Below are 20,018 nucleotides of genomic sequence, written 5' to 3'. Positions count from 1 at the left end.
GAAAAATAAGCGATAGCTAGCATTCAGCATTCATCATTCGGCTGTCAGGGGAAACGTCATAAATCTGACATTGACAAGCTTTTCGTCAAGAACTTGACCCCAAACTTGCCACTTCAATGGCCACACGTTTCTCGAGGCCCCGCAAGAATCGCCGAAGAGCCAAAGAGCCGAGGAGCCAAAGAGTCGCTTGTAGACACGTCTACGTGTGGCGGGCGATTTCCTGGTTTAGAATCGTGCAAACAGGTTCACCTTGGCGCATGACTAACGCCGGCAGTAGGCAGTCACCAGTTACCAGTAACCAGTTACCAGTAAGCAGTAACCAGCAAGCCAGTAAGTAGTGACTAGCTAGTCTGCCCATGTATTCGTTGTTGTTGCTGCTGATCTATGCATGTCAACAGAAGTCGGCGGCCCGGAAATGTGACTTCGCCTACGCCGCAACCTTTGCCGGACTATTAATAAATAAACTGTACTGATAGACACACAGGGCTGCTGGCATTGTCATAACTTTATGGCCAATGGTTATTGATTATGCCACTTTAAATGGTGTTGTAAAAGGTGCACGATGTGTGTTATGTCTGCTCTTATTTGGGTTGGCTAACTCAATGTTGAGTTCTAAAAAATTGTAATAAATTATTCTGTAAGTAAAGATCTCATTTAAGCTACAAGGCTTTTTAGAATTCTTATTAAAAATATGAATTATTTTCAGAAGTAATATCTTTTCCATTATCTTTTATAATTCTTGAACAAATGATCTTTGTATCTACTATCAATATAAATATTCCCCAGAACTGCAATTAAGATGGTTTCCTATCATCTTATCCTAGTTTAAGTTATTTTTCCCACCTTATTAATTAAGAATCAAAAGACTTGAACTCACCAGAAGTGTGGGCATGGAGTAGGAGGGGCAGTCGCGCGCCCGCTGCCGCATCGCGGAGACCTTCTCCTTGGTGAACTCGCAGGTCTCGAGGTGGGCGCGCAGCACGGCGGCGAGGAGGCGTGGCTGGTCGTCGAGCTCGGTGGCGAGGGCGCGCTGCTGGCCGCGATTCTGGGTGCTCTGCTGCATGGCCGCCAGGATACGCGCTTTTTCGCGCTTCGGCACGCGACCAAAACGCACAGCTGCAATGGAAGAATGGGGAAAAAAAGAGTTATAAGCGGTTGGAAATTTCGTTGTGTTTTCGGCCTTGCGAGCGGTGCTTAAACCTAAAGTAGAGCATAAAATTACGGGCCCCATCAATTACACACTTCAGTGCACGCAGATGGCAGGTGCAACGGACAGCTGTTGTCCTGTTTTCTCAGTTCCCAGTTCCCAGTTGTCCTGTTGTCACGCAGGAAGTACCCCGTTTTCCCCTGCCATTTCCCCTGCAATTTGCTGCCCTTCGAAGTGGGTCATTGCCTCAGCTGCCTCGCCGTTTCTACAGTCTGTCAGTCTCCGATCTCTGATCTCCGGTCTTCGGTCTTCTTTCTTCGGCCTCCTCTCCCCTGTTACACTTTCTCTTTTTTAGATTTTTAATTTCTGCCTTTGGCCGCAACCGAAAAATTTGTATGTGGGTGAACTTTCACATTTCACCAACGAGAAAAGAGGGGGAAAAATCAGGCACGTTTGCGGTCACGTTTTTCGCACTAGGAATAAAATACGAAATGAAGAGGAGTGCAGAAGCGATGGATCGATAAAAGTCGGTCGATTTGTGGGGAGCGCTAATTGAGAAACACGGTTTGTGGGGAGTAATCTTTGTGTTTAAACTGGTTTAAGCAGCAGATCTATCTGTCATCTACCATCTACTCTATCTGCAAATTACTTAGATGCATTTTGACAGCTTTTACAAGTAATTTGTATGCTTATTTAGAGCAAATAAGACACCCCTGCCATTTGCAGCCATCAAACAAAATCTGACAAATGTTTGGCCAACTTTTCAATGTCAAAAGAAATTTCTACTCGCACAATTTCACTCCGCTGGCTCGGTGGCAAAAGTGAAACAGCTCTTTTACCGATTTTTCACTGGTTTTCTGCTTTTTCCAGCAGCCAGCGAGAGAGTGGAGTGTGGCCCACTTGCCGCACAGCGAAATTCAGGTCAAACGAAATGGAAAATGAAGTCTGCGCCGCTGCGCCTGCGCACTGCGCGTAGAAATTGGAGCGACGCGCCGCGCCGTGCCGCACCGTCCAACTTTCCCATGCGGAGAGACTGAAAAGTTGGTCAAACATGCGATATTGCTACTCCGTCCGCTCTGCTCTGCTCTTTCGGCTTTCGGCTCTTTAGAAAATAGCAACGCAACGCTGCCTTCGCCGCAGTTTCGATTCAAGTTTGAAGCTCTTCCGCGGCAAAGAAAAAATTATTGTATGTTTATAAACGAGGTCAACACTTCAATGGCGCTCGCTTTTGGCTGTTGCTATTTGTTTGGAGGCATCGACAAGCAGAAGAAATAAAAAAAAGGTAAACAAAAAGCGAATCAAACGTGGAGAATCTCAGAACGCCTGCATTTCGCTGGGAGTTTTGGTTTGTGTTTGGAAACCGAAAGCTGGGTGTTACTTTAATCTTGTTCAACTCTTTTTCTGGCCAAATCTGTGTCAGGCGGCTTAGGGAAATTGGCCTGGCTCTTTCACTTTCTAACTCGGAGTTTTGTGTGCAGCTTTCGGATTTCTGATTTTGGATTTCGGATCTCGGATCGGTTAACTTACGCGCATTGTGATAGTTGACGTTGCCTTTCAATATGCCCTTCAATATCGGCAGTTCTTCGCCCATTTTGATGCTTTCTGTGCTTGCTTTGGGGGTTTATCTTGACGGAATATCTTGACTTGGTCACTTCTCCCTTTGGGGGCACATCAACCACTCAGTTGGGCTTGCACATTAAATATTTTGTTTGGGTAATTCTTCTTGGTTTTTGGCACACACACAGCTTGTTTTCTTTTTTTTGGTTGGTACTCAGGTACATGGATATTTGCTTGAGAAACTTGTTATCTTGTTTGCACTTATTCTCGGTTAAATATTTTAATTAACTTTTTTAGCTGTTTTGTTGTGAGAGGAACTTTGTTTGCTTGCTTTTCACATTGATTTGATTTTTGGAATATTTAGCAAATAAATTAGTGGTTGGTTAGTTTAGTTGGTTTTATTTTGGGCGCGTAATCCAGACAGACGAGTGTTTGAGTTTGGGAGACTTGGTCGACTTTTCTTCACACTAACAATTGCGTTTAACATTCATTGGCATCAATCAGCATTTTGTTTAAATTAAATTATATTTGTTTAACTCGTATTTAATCGCCCTTAAGTGTTGGCTTAAATACTTGTGGCAACTGCCGCACTCGCGTTGTTCTGGGCTTATTTCGGATCCCGCGGATCGCTGGCTAATATGACAAAACTCGACAAGGTCTCGAACGCGACTAACTGTAAAAGCCAAAGCGCGTTACGAATATACCCAGTGTATGGTATGGTTTGGTATGGTATCGTCTCGTAGCGGGCAAATCGGGGAGAGCGAACCTCAGCTGCGGCGACTGCGACGGCGACTGAGCTCTGGTCTCAAAACAGAGACCGAAGCGGAAAACTGAACACTGAAAACGCCGCACAAAACACAAAAAGCCGCCAGAGGCAACGACCAACGGGGCGCTCCAAAGAGAGCCAAAGAGCGCAGCTAAGAGAGGGAAAGCTCTCTGGTTGAAAGCAACCTTTGTTATTGTGCGGGGGCAACAAGCCAGCGAAAGAGAAGTGAGTGACTCAGTAGTGATAAGACTGGAAGTTCCATCAACCTATTTTTAATTACATTAATTGTTATTTAAAATATTTAAATTATTTAATGTACTTCTGTTCTTTGTTATTTTTAATTTGCGAAAATAAATTCAATATTTAAGCACGATGACTTATCCTTTGTCTCTTCAATATTTTTACTTTGCACACTCATCCTGTAATTGTGCTTTAATAATATTGAAACAATGACCCACCCAACAAAACAAAGCAAGTTCAAGCACTGATAAGCTTTCCTGATAAGCTTGCCACAGCTCCTTTTTTTAAGGGCGCTTTATCGTTGCTTACATCTTTTTTTCTCGAACACCAGCGGTCAGGAAAGTTCAACAAACTCGGAAGAGAGGACCCAAGAGCAAAATACTCTCTTAAGAGCTCTTAAGCTTCGCAGAGCTTTTCACCACGCAAGAGCAATGGTGTTGAGTTGCGCAAGCTTTCACAAAGCTTTTGCCATACTTGTCATTTGAATATTTTGCACTGCGGCAATTTTCACGGTGCGTATGAGTGATGTGCGCTTGGAACATTGCGCATACGTCACGTTGGCAGGTGGAAAATGTAGACTGGAGGCTGGTGGCTGAGGCCAGTAATGCGACAGTTAAATCAAACTTGATGACTTCACGCTCGAGTGGATAATTTACGACGCCACTGGCCCCGTCTGCTTATCGAGGGTTAAGCAGCTCATGAGTTTGTGAGTTTGCATTTACGCAAATGCAGATTTTGCCGCTGGCACACAGCTGACTCACTGCGATCACCGCCAACAGACGTGAGTGTTCCAGATTGTTTGTTTATCCAAACTCTGGCTTTGTCATCGAGTCGCTTCGGTTTACCCCAACCACACTGGTCATTGAACTTAGCCGCCCGAATGAGGCCACAAAAACGTAACGAACGAACAACGAACAACGAGCAACATTTAATAATCATTCCGTCCGGCGATGCGACGAAAGTAAAAGTGAAAGTTGTTTGGCTCTTTTTCGGGTAGAAATTTTCGTGCGTGCCGTGGAAATGCAAGTTGATTGGTCAACACCGTTGGGTAGGCCTATAACGATTGCATAACGCCCCGAAGATTGGGGCTAAAGACCGAACACACCAAAAGGCGGATAGACGGAGAGACAACTGGATTCAACTGGGGCGAAGGTGGCCCAAAAACGAAGCGATGGCGATGTGATAACAGGGGGTAATTTAATGGTTTTACTTATTACATTTTCTGGTTGCGTTAACTAAATGTATTTTTGCTAAATAATTACATATACTTGATTTTAAGATTCCAAATAAAGATCTTACTTCCTTAATATTTAAGTCAGTTAATACAAAAATTTGTTTATATTTTATCTTTCATCTGCAACGCTTAACTTATGCAAGACTCTTCTGCGAGTTGGCAGTAAACCAGTTCAATAGCATCGCTCTGGTCATAATTGACATTCACAATAATGCCCGGCAATTAAAAGCCAATTAACAAGTTTCACTTTCACTGCGACAAGACATCCCAAGTGCCGTGTATCAAGTTGCTTTCTAAACCCGAATTGTGATTTCTTGTTATTGTTTGGCCACTTGAGCGTCCGACTTCCTGAATTACGGGGAAACACTAAACGAAAGCCGAGAGCCAAGCTAGTTGTTTACGAGACGCTCGAGTTCATTGCACCCACAAGGCGGAGAAATGGGGAGGGGAGGGGGCGGTGGGGTAGGCCTACTTTCGGTTTTGGGTAAAGCAGAGGTAGAGGTGATTCACAGACACCTCTGGATGGCTTTACGTAAAGTCACATAAGCGACACAATTGTTGTTGCTTTGGTTTTCGGTTTGCTTGCGTAAGTTGTTTACAACGCGATCGAAGCGTGTGGAAAGAGTTGGGCGGACAAACAAAGGGGGGCACACAAAAGAAGTGATACTCCAAAGAAAGGGGCCGCAGTGAACCCCAAACCCCGAGTAATAATAATAACAATAATAACGAAGTCATCATGCGTATGTTTCGAAGTTTCTTGAATTTCTCAAGACGAAAGACGAAAGAAAGCCCCCGCATAAGCGGGTATTTTTATTTTTGTTTTTATTTTCGGTTTGGAGCCTTCGACGTCGTCGCTCGCTGGTTTGGTTTTTGTGGGTCATGAAAAATGCCTCAATGAAAAACGTCGGGGAGGCCGTCGCCGTGCATATAGTGCATATAGCATATAGCCTATAGCATACGGCACTTGACATCGCTCGGATCGCTCAGGGTAGAGTAGACCCTGTGCCATATTATTAATTTTACATGAAAAGGTCGTGCCTCGTTTCATTTCTCATCGATGAAGTGCGGAGAACAAAAGGCGAAAACCAAACAAAAGCCATTCAAAAGCACAGGCGCATTCAACTAATTTCGTTGTTTGCGTTTTGAGGCCAATTTGCGTTCGGCCGAAGGATAAGTAAGTTTACAAATTACAGAGGCTGAGTGGCAAACATAAACATTAAAATAAACATAAATTACAACTCTTTAATCATTGGAAGGCACGACTACGACCTTTTGTACTGCCTCCAAAAATTAAACAATTAATATAAACCACGAAAAAGTTATTTTTTCAACTACTGTCCTTACTAACATTTATATCTCCCAACTTTCTTCTGCCATCCCTGACCTTTACAATTCCCTCCGAAAAAAACCCAATAAATAGCCAACTTGTTTACAAGTTCAGAAATAATTCTCCCCCGCTATAGAAAATTGGGTCAAGCTGATCTGCATCTACGCGCTTTGCCAGCGAGCGGACTTCAAACGCATACGCAAAAATAATTCCATTTCGTGTCTAATCATTTTCGAATAAATGCGCGCCAATGCCGTCGATGTCGTCGCTGCGGCAGAGGCGAATGACCGTGCCTGACCCAAATAGAAGTCGCTGCACTCGGCGACAAACTGCAAACCCCCTCCCCCGCCCCCTTCTCAACCATGCTGCCCCAAGCCCCCCTCTCCCGAATTCGTATTTTGCTCAGCCTCTGACGTCGTGCAAAAATTGCAGCCGAACGAAACGAGGCCGAGTGCAATGAACAGCATTCAGCACACGAAAGAGAGAACCAGAGAGAGGGAGAGCAAGTAAGAACAAGAGAGAGAGAGAGAGAGGGACAGAGAGAGAGGGAATGCAAATGCAGCTTCGAACAAGTTGCGACTGCTCGTTGGGTGTTGCAATGCGAAACCTTCGAGAAATTTTACAAGAGTCGTTGAACTCTGCGGCTCGGTCGTTTAACTGTGGCCCAAAAGCAGCAGCAGCAGCAGCAGCAGCGGCTGCGGCAGCAAGAGCAGTGGCAACTGCAACATCGGCCAACAGCAATATTGCTGCAATATTGCTCGTGCGCTCTCCGAGAGATTTGAGAGCTGGAAAACTAGTTTTTGGCGCCGAGGCATTGAAAAAAGCGAAAGTACATTTTTTATTTCGCCCGCTCCTCCTTACTCCCCTCCCCGGGAAAAATACATACAACAAAAACAACAAAAAAAACTCGGCTCCGACTCGTTCGCCAGACGACCGAACGCTCTTCGTGGCAAGAGGTAAATGAACCTTTTGAAGGTTCAACTTGCGTAGTAGGCGACGCCAGCGTCTCGTGTAAAACAAGTTTGTTACGTTCGCCGTTGGCTGCCACTCAGTTGGCTCGTTGCTTCTTCTTCTTCTTCTTCTTTCTTACTGCCTGCCTGTCTTTCTTTCTTTTTTCGCGCTGCTTTTGGCGCTCTTTTCTTTGCAATTTCACCGTTAACAATTTTTTGTGGCTGCCTTTTGTGAGGCAGGTGAAGGCAGGCAGGCAGCAGCAGCAGCAGCAGCTTTATGTAACCAAAGCGATGAATAAAAAAAATAAAAGAAGCGTCAGCAGGCGGCTAAAAACTCAAGTTGTCAAGCAGCTGCCGTTGCTGAAGTATTTCGCTGCTGCTCTCTTTTTGCTGTTTTTTTCCTCCCTTTTTGTTTTTTTTTGGTGATGGATGACACGCGTGAAATGATTTCACTTATGGCCAGTAAGTAATTGTATAAGCGTCAAAGGGGGGGAGTAATTGGGCGGAAAAAACACAACAAGAAAGTACCAGAAAATAAAGGCTTTAATGTAAGTTACTAGCATGGCTAATAGAGGTTAACAAAAATATAAGAGACCTCTTGATTAGTTACTTTTGTTCAATCGCTTTGATTGGCTCGCATAAACCTTCACCAGCTGCAAAGAACAGTCTCCGCTTGAGACCCCCACTGACCAAGTATGAAACCTCACCCACATCGTCATGATTAGCATTTTGTACTTGAGGCTGTGAGCTGTTTTTTAGCCCCGCCCACTCACGCGCCCACTCTCATGAGCCGCCGAGTCGAAGGCTCCTTGAACTGTTCCAAGTGTTCAACTCCTACCAAAGGCCCAACCCCAAAAGCCGCCCCCTCAGCCACCACCGAAACCCCTTCGGTCGGCCTCCTTGTCCGCCTTGTTCTCGTTGTTATTGTAAATTTTGTGTAGCCTCCAATATTATTTTAGTCAACAGCTTGCCATGAGTATCTGTGTGTAGCACTGGCATTTTAATGTATTTGTAATTGACCTGAATAAAGTTCAAAACACTCGCAGCGGCGAGGCAAGGCGAAATCTACATGCATGCCAGTGTGTTGTTGTTGTTGCTGCTGCTGTGTGTGTGTGTAGCCTCAAAATAATAATGATTGCGACAACAACAGCAACAACGATCATGTCGTAGTTGCTCGTTTATATATATTTTTATGTGTGTGCATATATATATAAAGAAAAAATGCTGTGCCTTCGATAATTGACAATTGTTTGATTATTTTATGTGCTTTTGGGACACCAGCAACTAATTGCTACTGTGCATGTTGCTGGTAGGTAGGTGCGGTTATCTATTTGCCTCACACCTATTTGAAATACAAGATTGAGATAACTAGATAAATTTAATGGTTGTGCAGGGCAATTATTTCTTACAGAGGATGTTGGGCAAAGAATCGAAATAAAATATTGTAATCTACTACAAATATAAAAATAACTATTAAGAAGGATGTGTTATTTCAAATTTCGCATTCTTAGATCCCCTTGCTGATATTTGACTAATCTTCAAACATTTTCAAACCAGCACCCCCCGCCTCCTCCCCTTTTCGCAAGCTTTATCTCGGTTCTCGTTCGTGCTGCATATTTACTTTCAATTTGCCTAACCTCGCGCTAATTTAAGTTCATTTCAATTAAAAGCCAGCATGTGTGCATGTGCATGTGCCTGCTAATAAAGAAAAGCACAGCGACCGCAAATAAATGTATAGAAAATAAGCATATATCTAGATTCTCGAAAAACTGAACGATATATTGTTTCCATGCTTTTTTGGCCAGCCAACGGCGAACTAATAAATTTCCAAGCAAATCCGCCAAATCAAATGCAAAATTAGCAGCAAAAAAAAAATTAAGCGACGACGAGTGTTGTGCACATTGTTCGTTGTTTACTATCGCCGCTCACACAGATACTATCTACGCACACAGGCGCAACCACCTTCACTGCCGCGCTGCCGCTGCCGCTGCGCTGCTGCTGCGCCGCCGCTGGTGACCCAGTTTCGCTGCACGTCAGCGGCGGTCAATGAACTGAGCTGAGTTGGGACGTATTTCATTTGACTTTTTCGAGGGGGGCGCTTGTGTGCGCTAAATTTCGGTTTCGTTTTCATTTCTTGCGTTATTTTCGTGTCTTTGCAATACCAAAAAGAAAACCCAAAAAACAACAAACACCAACAAAATGGCGCCTATTACTACTGGCAAAGAAATTATGAAAGCAGGCGAAATGTAACGAAATGAAATGAAAAAGAAAGTGTTTCGAAATGGACGCCAATTATCTGTGTTTTTTTTTTGCTTTTTCAGAAAGTGAAAGTAGCCGCTTCTTCGTGATTTTTTATAAACAAAAAATAAATTATGATTTCGTTGCGTTTTCTAGGTCAGTCGCTCTTGTTTTATAACTGTAAATTGTTCATCAGCGGCCCTCGTTGTTTTTTCGGCGTGTGCGTTTTATTTTAATTTTCCTTGAAAGATAAGGCAACCGGCAGCGCAGTCGCCGTCGCTTAAATAGCACACGGTCATTTTTATTATAAACAATTCGAAATTTGTTGGTTTGCTTTTTTCGCTTTGTTTTTTTGTTTCGATTTCATTTCATTTCATTGCTGTTGCCGAGTTCGAGTTTGCTGTTTATTTTGTTGGCGGTCGAATTTTTGTTCGGTTCACATGACTTATTTTTGGCACTAGCATGGGTTGCTCTAGGCACAGAACTAGTTCAAGGATTTGCTAAAAAATTAATGCGCTTTGTTCTAGGTTAGTGGCTAATTAATGGTGGGATTTTAATGGTGACAGACCTCAAAAATAATGGGTGCTAGTAAACAAATGAATAAAATTGGTAGTCAAAATAAATTGGGGCTGCTTCGGCAATAACAAATAAATTTTGGAACAAATATAAAATTTGTTGGTATATGGTAACTGAAGATGGAGAATTAAAATTCTATTTTATTTAATTTAATTTACTTATGGCAGCTGATTATGTAAACTAAAATTTCAGATCATAACAAAAATTCAATTATAGTGATTTTTCCATATCAGAAACTTATCGTAAGTTTGTTAATCTTATGTAAAACATTTTTGATCAACCTCGCTTGATATTTTTTCCTCATTTTTTTACTTTCTCGTTGTGGGGCGCGCTCCACATAACGAACAAAATATCAAAATCTAATCCATCAATTACAACATCGAAGGCAACAACAAATACTATTTTACACAAAGGCCGCGTCTGCGTGTTGCCTACAAAACAGCCTCTTCCCGTCTCCCTCTGACCAACTGTCCCCATCCCCTCTTTCTCTCTTTATATCCCTCTCTCGCACACACACACGCATGAACCACTTTCGTTTTCGTTTTCACTGCAAACAGAAACATGGCCGCCCAGCGAGAAGTCAATGAACGTGGAAAAGAGAGTGCGAGAGAGTTTGACTGTGCTTGTGGGTTGTTTAGACTGTGTGTGTTTGTGTGTTGCGCTTTCATAATCGCGGGCTATTTCCTGTAAATATTTTCCGGGCTATGAGCTTAATTTAAACAAATTATTACAAAACTCAATAATAACAAATGCAGCCAGCGTAACAAGAAGAGAGACAGGGAGAGAGCGACGCAGAGCGAGAGAGGGAGAGATACCGATGGCCTCGCTCTGGTGTCTCCATTATGGATTTGGGTTAAGTGCGTTCATTCAACTTTTAACACCATTTCGAAATGGCGCACACTTCTCGCCGACAGCCTGCTCTCAATTCATCATGCGGGTGTGCTTTTTGTTGTTTCGGGGAATTTGTTTAAACAAAATAGACAACTTTTACTTTGCCGTGAAATCGCGCCAAGCGAAATGTTGCAATACAGGCAGCAGACACACACACACAAGCACACACACTCGCAAAGCTAAAATTTCGTTCATGGCTGGTCAATGAACTCAAAATAGCCGAACGAACTTCGGCTGGCGCTCGGCTCTTTTCGTGTTCGATTCTGCTGTTAGCCTTTGCTGAAACTTGATTCAATTTGGCCCGCTCCATCCTCCCATATTTGATATTTGCATAGATTCTAAGAAGGCTTAAAATACTCAAGGTACTCACCATCGCGACTCATGCCCACGGCAATGCACTTTTTCAGGCGACAATATTGGCAGCGATTGCGATTGATGCGCAGAATGCTGCACTGCTGATTTTTGGTGCAGGGGCGATACTGGATCTTTTGCTGGATGGAGCGACGGAAGAAGCCCTGTAAAGATTACAAAAAGTACAAAACATAAGTAAATTGTAATCAATTAAAAAAGTAATATAAAATCATGTACGATGACCTAAATAAATGCCTAAAATTTATATAATCCCTCTTTCTATTAAAACCTACATCTGCATCTTCATTCGCTGCTATGGCTGGCGTATTCCTCCCCGTATTGGCGTTGCTGTTGCTCAGGGCCGTGTCCAGATTCTCATCGAACTTCTGGCACAAGTAGTTCAGCTGCGAGGAGTCCAGTCGCTGGTGATGCTGCTCGCACAGCTCGTCATCGCAGCCCGAGTCCTGCGCCTCGTCCATCTCCTCCAGCTGCTGCTCGTCGCCGCCGTTGCAGGTGCAACAATTGCCCGCACTGGAGTTGCTCGAGTTGCTCATCAGCGAGCAGTTGCTGTCGGAGCTGTCCCGCCGCTGCTGCTGCTGCTGTTGCTGCTGTTGTTGTTGCTGCTGCTGCTGCTGCTGGTGGCTGTGTTGCTGTTGCAGCTGGCTGTGGTGTTGCTGCTGCTGCTGCTGGGACTGTTGACGCAGGAGATTGGCGATTTCCTTGTGGGTCTGCGCCGAAAAGGGACTATCACAGTGCAGCTGCTTGATGTTGCTGGTGGGCATTGCCGCAGCTGGCTTCGCCTCCGGTTGCTGCTGCTGGGCGCTGCTGCCTGTGGTCTGCTGCTGCTCCAATTCCCGCTGCTTGAGCTCCCGCGCATAGCGAATCTTCTTCCAGGGGCACTGATATTGCTCGTAGCTGCTGTCCTCGAGCGATGTTGCCGCCGTGCCGTTGGCACTCGGGCAGTCCTCATCGCTGTTGGGGCAGTCCTCATCGATGCCCGACTCACTGTCATTTTTGGCGCTTAGATCGGCACATGGCTTTGGTGTTGCTGCTGGGGCTGCTACTGTTGCAGGCTGCTGTTGCTGATGCTGCTGATGTTGCAGCAGCAACACAATCTGCTGCTGCTGCTGCTGACTAATACTATTTGTTGTCTGGGTGTTGTTGCTGTTGGTGGATGTCTTTACTAATGTTGCAGGTGTTTGTTGTTGCTGTTGTACGATTGCTGCTTCGTTTTTCAGTCTTTTGCGTTGCTGTTGCTGTGGCTGCTGATGTTGCTGCTGCTGCTGTTGCTGTTGCTGTTGCAGGTAAACAATTTGCTTGGGCGTCTGCTGTTGCTTGTTGATTGGCGCCGATTCCAGCAATTTGACCAAAGCCGAGTGTTGCTGCTTCAGCTGTTGGCTCTTCGCCTGCTGCTGATGTTGCTGCTGGTGCTGATGCTGCAGCGGCTGCTGCAGCGTTTGATGTTGCTGCGGGGTCGCCACAATGTGCAGATTACCGCCGCCGTTGCCCGTCAGCAGCACTATCGTTGTGCCATGTTGCTGCGGTGCCTGCTGCTGTTGCTGCTGCAACTGCTGCTGCTGGGGCAACTGGAGTTGCTGCTGTTGCTGCTGCTGCTGCACGGCAGCAACCTCTTGCATTGCACAAACCATATTTGAATTAGAGATTTTGCTTTTTGGCTTCAGAATGACACTTGAACTCTCGATAGTTGGTTGCTCTACAATTTGCTAATAAGGAACATTGCACACTTCACTTTGATCTCACTTCACTGGCACCAACAAAAATATTTGATATTATTTGCTATTGAACATTTGTTGCTTTGCTGTTGCTGTTGCTGTTGGCTCTGCTGCTCTCTATCTCTTTCGCTTGATCCAGCTGTGGACTTTTATGATTTATTTTATTTTTCGCGCGCTTTTCTTGCTCTGCACAACCGCTGCCAACGAAGAGCAATTTGCGAATGAAAGTAGCGTCCACCAGCAACACAAAACGACCCAGAGCAACACGAAACTGCCAGCCGAAGTGGCCTCGTGTTCCCTCGGCTCGCTCTCTCGTGCTCCCCCCTTTTAGCCCCATCCCGCTCGCTCTGATGTTGCTGCTGTCGTTTTGTGTTTTTGTTTTTGTGTGCCAACTGAGGACATTCACTCCAAACGTCGACAGCGACGCCAGCGTCTAACAATAGATGTTGCTGCGGGGACTGTCGCTGCTGTTGCTGCTGCTGCTGTTGTTGCTGTTGCTGCTGTTGCTGCTGCTGCTGCAGTTGGGGGGCGCCTGCCTGGTAAACAATTCTTGGAACACCCACGCGACACTCTGATTTCTCAGGTAGCTCAGGTATCCCAGGTAGTTGCTGCCACTGCCACCTGACTGATCAGCTTTGTTTGATAACACAACAGAGGCGGGCGGACTGTTCGCTCGATTGTTCCCCATAGATTCCCCGTAGATGTGTATTGTGTTTGCTCATGTTTTGATAAATGAGTGACAAATAAGATTAATTGATATGGGGGCTGGCTGAGCCATCAATGCGAGTGTGACAGGCCTAAGAGGATCTGAGATCTGGAACGATGTTCCCGAACGCTTTTTGGGGTCAGCTAACCCGAAGGGATGGGGGCGTAGCTTCCAGAAAAATTGGAAGCGATTATGATAAAGTTGCAAGTGTTTTTTATAGTAACTTAATAATCGGAAAATTCCTAAGTTTTTGTTATATTTTTAAAAGTAATATGTATTTGGAATATTATATAACAATAGTAAGATATGCTATGCAAAATAACATACAAATTATATGCAAATTTGATTTAGAAAATTGTTTAGTAAATATTGTCTTGTTTTTACTTTTTTTCCAACTAAGCAAACGTTAGCTGTGTTTTTTTTAAACTTTTTTAATAATCTACAAATATGACCCAATTTTGCCGACAATCCCCGCCTAATTAACAAAATGCAAACAATTCGCTTGAGCAAATATTTTTGCAGCAATGAAAACTTGTCAATCGCGGGCGGTTCGATGAACTCCACCTTTCCAGAACAGATGATTTAATAAACGTGTTAAATAATATTTTGTGCGCATTGTGATTTTTTGGGGCCAAATAATGCACACAAGTTGTCCGTCTCGCTCGCTCGCCACCTCAGCTCCTCTCGCTCGCACACAAGCTACGTAACCAAAAAGCCCCAAAACGTTAACGACGTCAGCGGAGGCAGCGACTCGGGCAGCGGCAGCGACAGAGCTGCGACAGAGGCAGCGGCGGTGGTTCAGTTCAACGAACCCCGCCATTGTCGTGACCCACATTTCGGTCAGCCACCTTCGAATGTGGAGCTGCGAAAGAGAGGGCGATATGCGCTTAAAAAGAGACGGGGCACGAAAGCCGAAGCCGAACGAACTCGAGCCGAACTGCAAAAAAGAGCGCGAGAGCGCTGCTCTCAATGCATTTTGCATGCAAATTCGCTTGCAGTTCAGCCAGATATAAATGTATATGTTTGTATATATGTATATGTATATATGCGATTTTTGAGCTCTGGCGGTCGGTCAACGACACAGAAACCTCAGGTGGGCTTGGCTTGGAAGGGGTAGAGGGAGGAGCGGAGTATCCATACGTATAACTGTCGAAATGCGTTCAAGGAAATCTTTGGCAATTAAAAATTTGCACACATTTTTGCGAATTTTTAACGAAGCCTGCAATCTAAGCTGCAAAATCTGGGGTCATTGCACTGGGCGGGGGGCTGGGACTCAAGAGATTTGCACTCAATTTCGAACGAGGCTTTCGGGAACTTTCGGGAACAGCTGTGCCATTTCTCCTCTCTGCTTCTGCTTCTGCCACTCCAACTCCCACTCTTTCTCTCTCCGCGGCGTGGCCAAATGTGAATGAACTCTGCTCGCAAAGCGAATAACAAGTTTCAAAAGAAAGTGAGAGCAAATTGAACGCACACACACAGCCCGCTCTCTCTCTCTCTCTCTCTATCCCCAAGTATCGCCCTCTCATCGTCGACCCCCTTCCACTATTTTTTTCCTGATCCGCAACGTCATTTTATAATTCACTCTTTGTTTGTTTGTTAAATAATTTCTTTTTTGACTCTGCTTCGGCACATTTTTTCCTGGCGTAATTTGTTGTTAATTTTTTTTCGATTTTCAATTTTATTTTTCGATGGGCTCGGGGTCTTTTCATGAATGGTTCTATGCCGCGGGGGGTTTTCATGTCTTTTTGTTTATTTTGCTGCCCGTGTTTTTTGCCGAATCCGCCTACCTGTTGGCACGATCGCTGCCTCAGAAACTGCTTGACCAAGATTTCTGTTCTGTTTCGGTTCCTTTATGTTCTTTGTTTTGTTTGGGGTGTATTCTTTGGGGAGGGGGCTACTGTCGGAACTTGACATCAATTCGATCGATCGATCGCCCCAGAAGAGCTGTTGAGCAGGTCCAAAAATTGCCGGGAACTCGGTGGATGCCAGCAGAAAATGGAACGAAATCGTGGCTGTTGGGGGGTCAAAATTAGCTCAAGATATTTTTGTACTTATTGGAATTTTAATTTTGAAGGGATCTTCAAGTGATGCGTCGTGGAAAAATACTGAGTTAATCAGGTTTAAGCATTCAATTCAAGAAATCAGAAATATTAATTCCTTTTTTTCTATTTTTCTTTTACACCACACTGATTTACGTATCCCGTATCAATTTGAATTTTTAAACATAAACAAGACATTCCAGACACTTCCCTGAAACCATTTGGAAACTTTCCGCCCGAACTTCCATTTCGAATTCTCCGTTTCTCCTTTTCTTTCCCCTCTTTTTTTTGTTTCACCCACATACATATATTGAAAAACAACACACAGCGTCACATAAACAGACAATACCTAATCTCCTGTCATAACGACGATCGTTTGTTGGGCTTTCAGAACTCCCTCACCAGCTTTTCTCCCAGTCCCTTTCTTCTGGCCCCCTCTCTTCATTCTTCCCTTTTGGGGGCTCATTCGATGCGTCAGCAATTAGCACGTGCCTGGGCTTTGAGACTCGGACTGGGACTTCAAATGCGATCCGGAACTTTATGGCGCTTAACAGTTCATTCAACGCTCGTTCGTCAAGCTTGTCTTGAAGCTTATTCGACAGTTGCTAATAATTCAAAGAAGGCAATACGGTCGAAATTCGTTAATGCAAACGATTTTGAGGTATGAAATTTAAAAAAGGATATATTTTTAAATAATTAAGTTTTTATAAATCCTTTAATTTATTGAATTCAAACCGTCTTCTTCTTAGATACATAGGACAATTTATTTACAATACCCTGTCCTCAAAAGTATGCAATAAAAGGTTACAAAAAAGTGTCACAAAAGCTGGAGTTTTAATAATTTAAAGCACGCTGTTTTTGGCCATAATAGGAGATTCAAAAACTCAAGTATGATTTTTAAAATGACTGATGTAAGCTTAATTATTAAAAGGTTTTTACAGTTATAAGAAGGTAAAGTTAGACAAGTACGACTGTAGATAGAAACGGGAGCTGCCAAAAATGTGAAATGAAGTGTAAATAAATTATGTTCGTATTACAACTGTGCGACCTGCGCCTGGCCGCCCATTCAGGTCAGAGGTCAACGCTCCCAGCCACCAAGGATAATTCCGCCTCTCTCTCTTTTCGCCTCTCTCCTTCTCTTCCTCTATTCTTCCTTTCTTTCTGGTAGTAAAAGCAACACGAGGTCAGCCGCACGTAGGCAAAAAAGGGAGTCGCACCCTCTCGCTTGCACTTGCAGTCCTCCCCCACACACAACTCACCCATACACTCTGGGCACACACTCTCAACACACACAACTTGGCCTCGCGCTCATTGACGTCACTTCTGCAGTCGATGGCTCTGCTGCTGCGCTGCCGGCGCTCAGTTCGTTCAACCCGCTGCCTTCATGGTCGCCTTGCAATAGTTGTTATTGTGGGGCACATTGCTGTTGCTTTTGCCAGCTTTTGTGTTTGGGTTCGTTTATGCATTGGGGCGGTTTTCGGGGGTGGTTTGGGCGGCAGAAATGTGGCAGTGGGGGTGGGGTTGCGTGGCCCAGGAACATGTTAAGTTAATTCTAGAACAAGCTCAGCTAATCGAATACATGTCCTGATTCATTGAACTAATGGGCAATTATTATACATATAATCAAATTTCTAATATACGACCAAAACAAATGAACAAATGTATTAATTATGATTAAGAAACCGTTTTGTAGGGGTTTTTTGTAATAACAGAACTTGTGTATATTATGCTTGAGAGATTAGAAATAGAAATTTGTACATCAAGTAAATCAATAAAATATTCTACATTTTTCCAAACACGAGTTTAATTTTAACAGTTACTATTTATTAGGTCGTAATCCCTGCTCCCAAATGTATAAACATAATCAAGGCTTTCTGGGTGGCCAAAACTAAGCCAGATTAACTTTGATTTCCAGTTAACCATATTCAATGTGTTCCACACACTGGCAAACAAACCGCAAAGCACTAATGATGACAAATCAGAAGTCAACAAAATAAACCAATATTGAACTCCGGAATCGGAGCCACGATAATAAAACGGAAATACCTTTCACATTTCACATTTTGCGCCAGCGAAGGGCAACTGCTGCAGAAAGAGAGGCACATAGCAGGGCAGAAAGAGACGCGGATAGAGCGAGTGCAAGGGACATTGCGACAGCATCTGAGCTCCCGAAAAGGCAACTCTAAAAGCAAAACACCAAGGCGACCGACAATTGAGGACATTGCACTGCAATAACCTTAAAGAAAATGGTATCAACAGAGAGAGGGAGCGAGCGAGGTGGCGAATCAGCGAAAGAGAGCGCTCTCTTGACTTGGCGCTCAGCAAAATGCTTCTTTTTTTGCATAAGCAAGAGATGTGGGTGGGGGTTTCTATTTGTGTGCCTAGGAACAGTTGCCCCGCCGAGAAGAGCGCTCTGCGAAGAAGAAGCGGAGGAGAGGAAGTGACCTCAGGAAGGAAATGCATTGCATTTAATTGGTCAAAATGGCCAGGTGCTTTATAAGACCACCTGCTTGCCGTAGAATTTGGCCAAAGGGAAGATGAGTCAGATCGGAACGTATTAAAAGGTTTATAACACCTTATAGGTATTTGGATTTCCATTGAATTCTTGTTTTTGTAAATTATATTAAAGGTTTTGGGGTCACAAAGATTCAGAGAGTAATAAAGAGGGGTTTTTGATCCTATATAAAATGTAGGTATTTCTATCTGAGCAAGTGATATTTAAGTGCTCGAGAAAAAGAAACAATAAATCATGTAGAGGTGCTCACACCAAAGGGTTCGGTGATTATGCGACTCGATGATTAAAAACTCGACAGAGAACAGGGCTCAAAGGACTCCCCGCCAAATCAAAGGGGAACACGGTTCTCTATCAACACAGACCATACCCTCCAAGTACTTTTCTCGTTTTCGCAGTGATTAGTTTTCCACTCAAACACTTTCGTTGCGATAGTGAAGAGGAAGAAGTGGAGCTCTGTCCTTTAACCAGGCCAATGAACTCAAGGCGAAGAATTGGCGCGCACTCTCAACGGGGAAAACGGAACGGACTGTGTGAGTTCTTCTTGTGTTGTATGTTGCGGAATGGAATGGAATGGCATGGAATGGAATGGAAGACACCTGTGCCCTGTCAGACGAAAGAGCTGCCCACCACCCACTACCCATCACCAGTACCATCAGCACCACCCAACATCCCATTGCCCCAGCCCACTTTTCACTTTTCCCGTGTTTTCGGGGGTGGTGGGTGGCTGCTGGGCGCTCGGGTGGTTTCAGCGGTGTCTCGGTTTTGCTTTGACCCACTTTCGGTGCGTTCAACTCTCGTAGCTGGGGCCAAAAAACGAAGCGAGTGCCGAGGCAAAAAACCGAACCGGATGCACGGGTTCGGGGGTTGATTGTGGACGTACACGAAAATTTTTAGGGGTTACGCTCCGGGTGCAACGAAAGTGTTTACCTTCCCCCAAAAAGCAGGAGTTGGGGGGTAGGGGGTGCTGCTGTTGGTCATGTGACCGTAGTTCTCCGGCTGCTCTGGCAGCTCTGGGGTCTCCGGATTTCGTATTTCGAAGCTGGAGCAATGACCGCAGCTGGGCAAAGTTGAAGGATAAATGGGGTAGGGTGGGGGTAGAGCTCCTGCCAGGAGAGGAAGTGTCCGTTGCCCATCTTCAGCATTGGTTCAATCACTTGCAAGCATCGAAAAGTGCTCCACATTCGGCCGAGTATCATATTTATATCCGAATATTTATAACCACACATATGCTGCCTGTTCCCCGGCTAGTTTTGTATTTTTTTCTTCTTCGCATGTATTTTTTTTCTTTTTTTTTTTTTTGGTACTTGTCTCCCATCTATTTGCCAGCTCCCCTTCAGTCGTGCGTCACAGCGTGAAAAGTTCACTGAACCCTCGGCAATTATTTAGCAATTACTGTTGTGTGGTTTGGCCTATGATCCAATCGATGGATAAGTAGTAAGCATTAGAACACGCCTGGTTAAGCTTTATTTTCTCTTCGGAGGAAGTGGCAAGTTATGGATAAATATTGTATGGTTTTTTGAGGGCAATGTGAAATCAAGTGGAAGGGGATAATACAGCTATTTAGGAACAATATTGTACTTTATATTGCAACGTTGTAACGTAGGTGTTTAATGGTGTTTCTTAAATTGAAGATTTGATTTTGAAGTTACGACCCCAAGAGCTTAATAACACCTTGAATTTATCATTCTACAAACATTTTATAGAACAAGGTACTTGAATAAACGAGCATTGGTGATGATTACTTTAAT

The 20,018-nt window shown here is 44.2% G+C and overlaps 1 protein-coding gene across 3 annotated transcripts in view; it reads right to left on the bottom strand.

Moving 5' to 3' along the window:
* The window catches only part of LOC108099815 (ecdysone-induced protein 75B, isoforms C/D), a 48,479-nt gene that overhangs the window by 5,144 nt on the left and 23,317 nt on the right, over window positions 1-20,018 (bottom strand). The window contains exons 1-3 of one of the 3 annotated variants that reach the window (XM_017203443.2): window positions 11,571-13,302; window positions 11,297-11,441; window positions 878-1,116 (exon numbers count right to left, since the gene is read on the bottom strand). In XM_017203443.2, coding sequence (XP_017058932.1) covers window positions 878-1,116; window positions 11,297-11,441; window positions 11,571-12,926 — 1,740 coding nt within the window. In that variant the 5' untranslated portion in view covers window positions 12,927-13,302. Of the gene's footprint in view, window positions 1-877; window positions 1,117-2,674; window positions 7,412-11,296; window positions 11,442-11,570; window positions 13,303-20,018 lie in introns of those variants that run through there. The other 2 variants (XM_017203445.2, XM_017203446.2) reach the window with 2 other exon arrangements.

Source organism: Drosophila ficusphila, unplaced genomic scaffold, assembly GCF_018152265.1.
Source record: "Drosophila ficusphila isolate 14025-0441.05 unplaced genomic scaffold, ASM1815226v1 contig_106, whole genome shotgun sequence".
Lineage (NCBI taxonomy): Eukaryota > Metazoa > Arthropoda > Insecta > Diptera > Drosophilidae > Drosophila > Drosophila ficusphila.
Note: the sequence above shows the minus strand (reverse complement) of the source record. Positions and strands in the feature narration are given on the sequence as shown.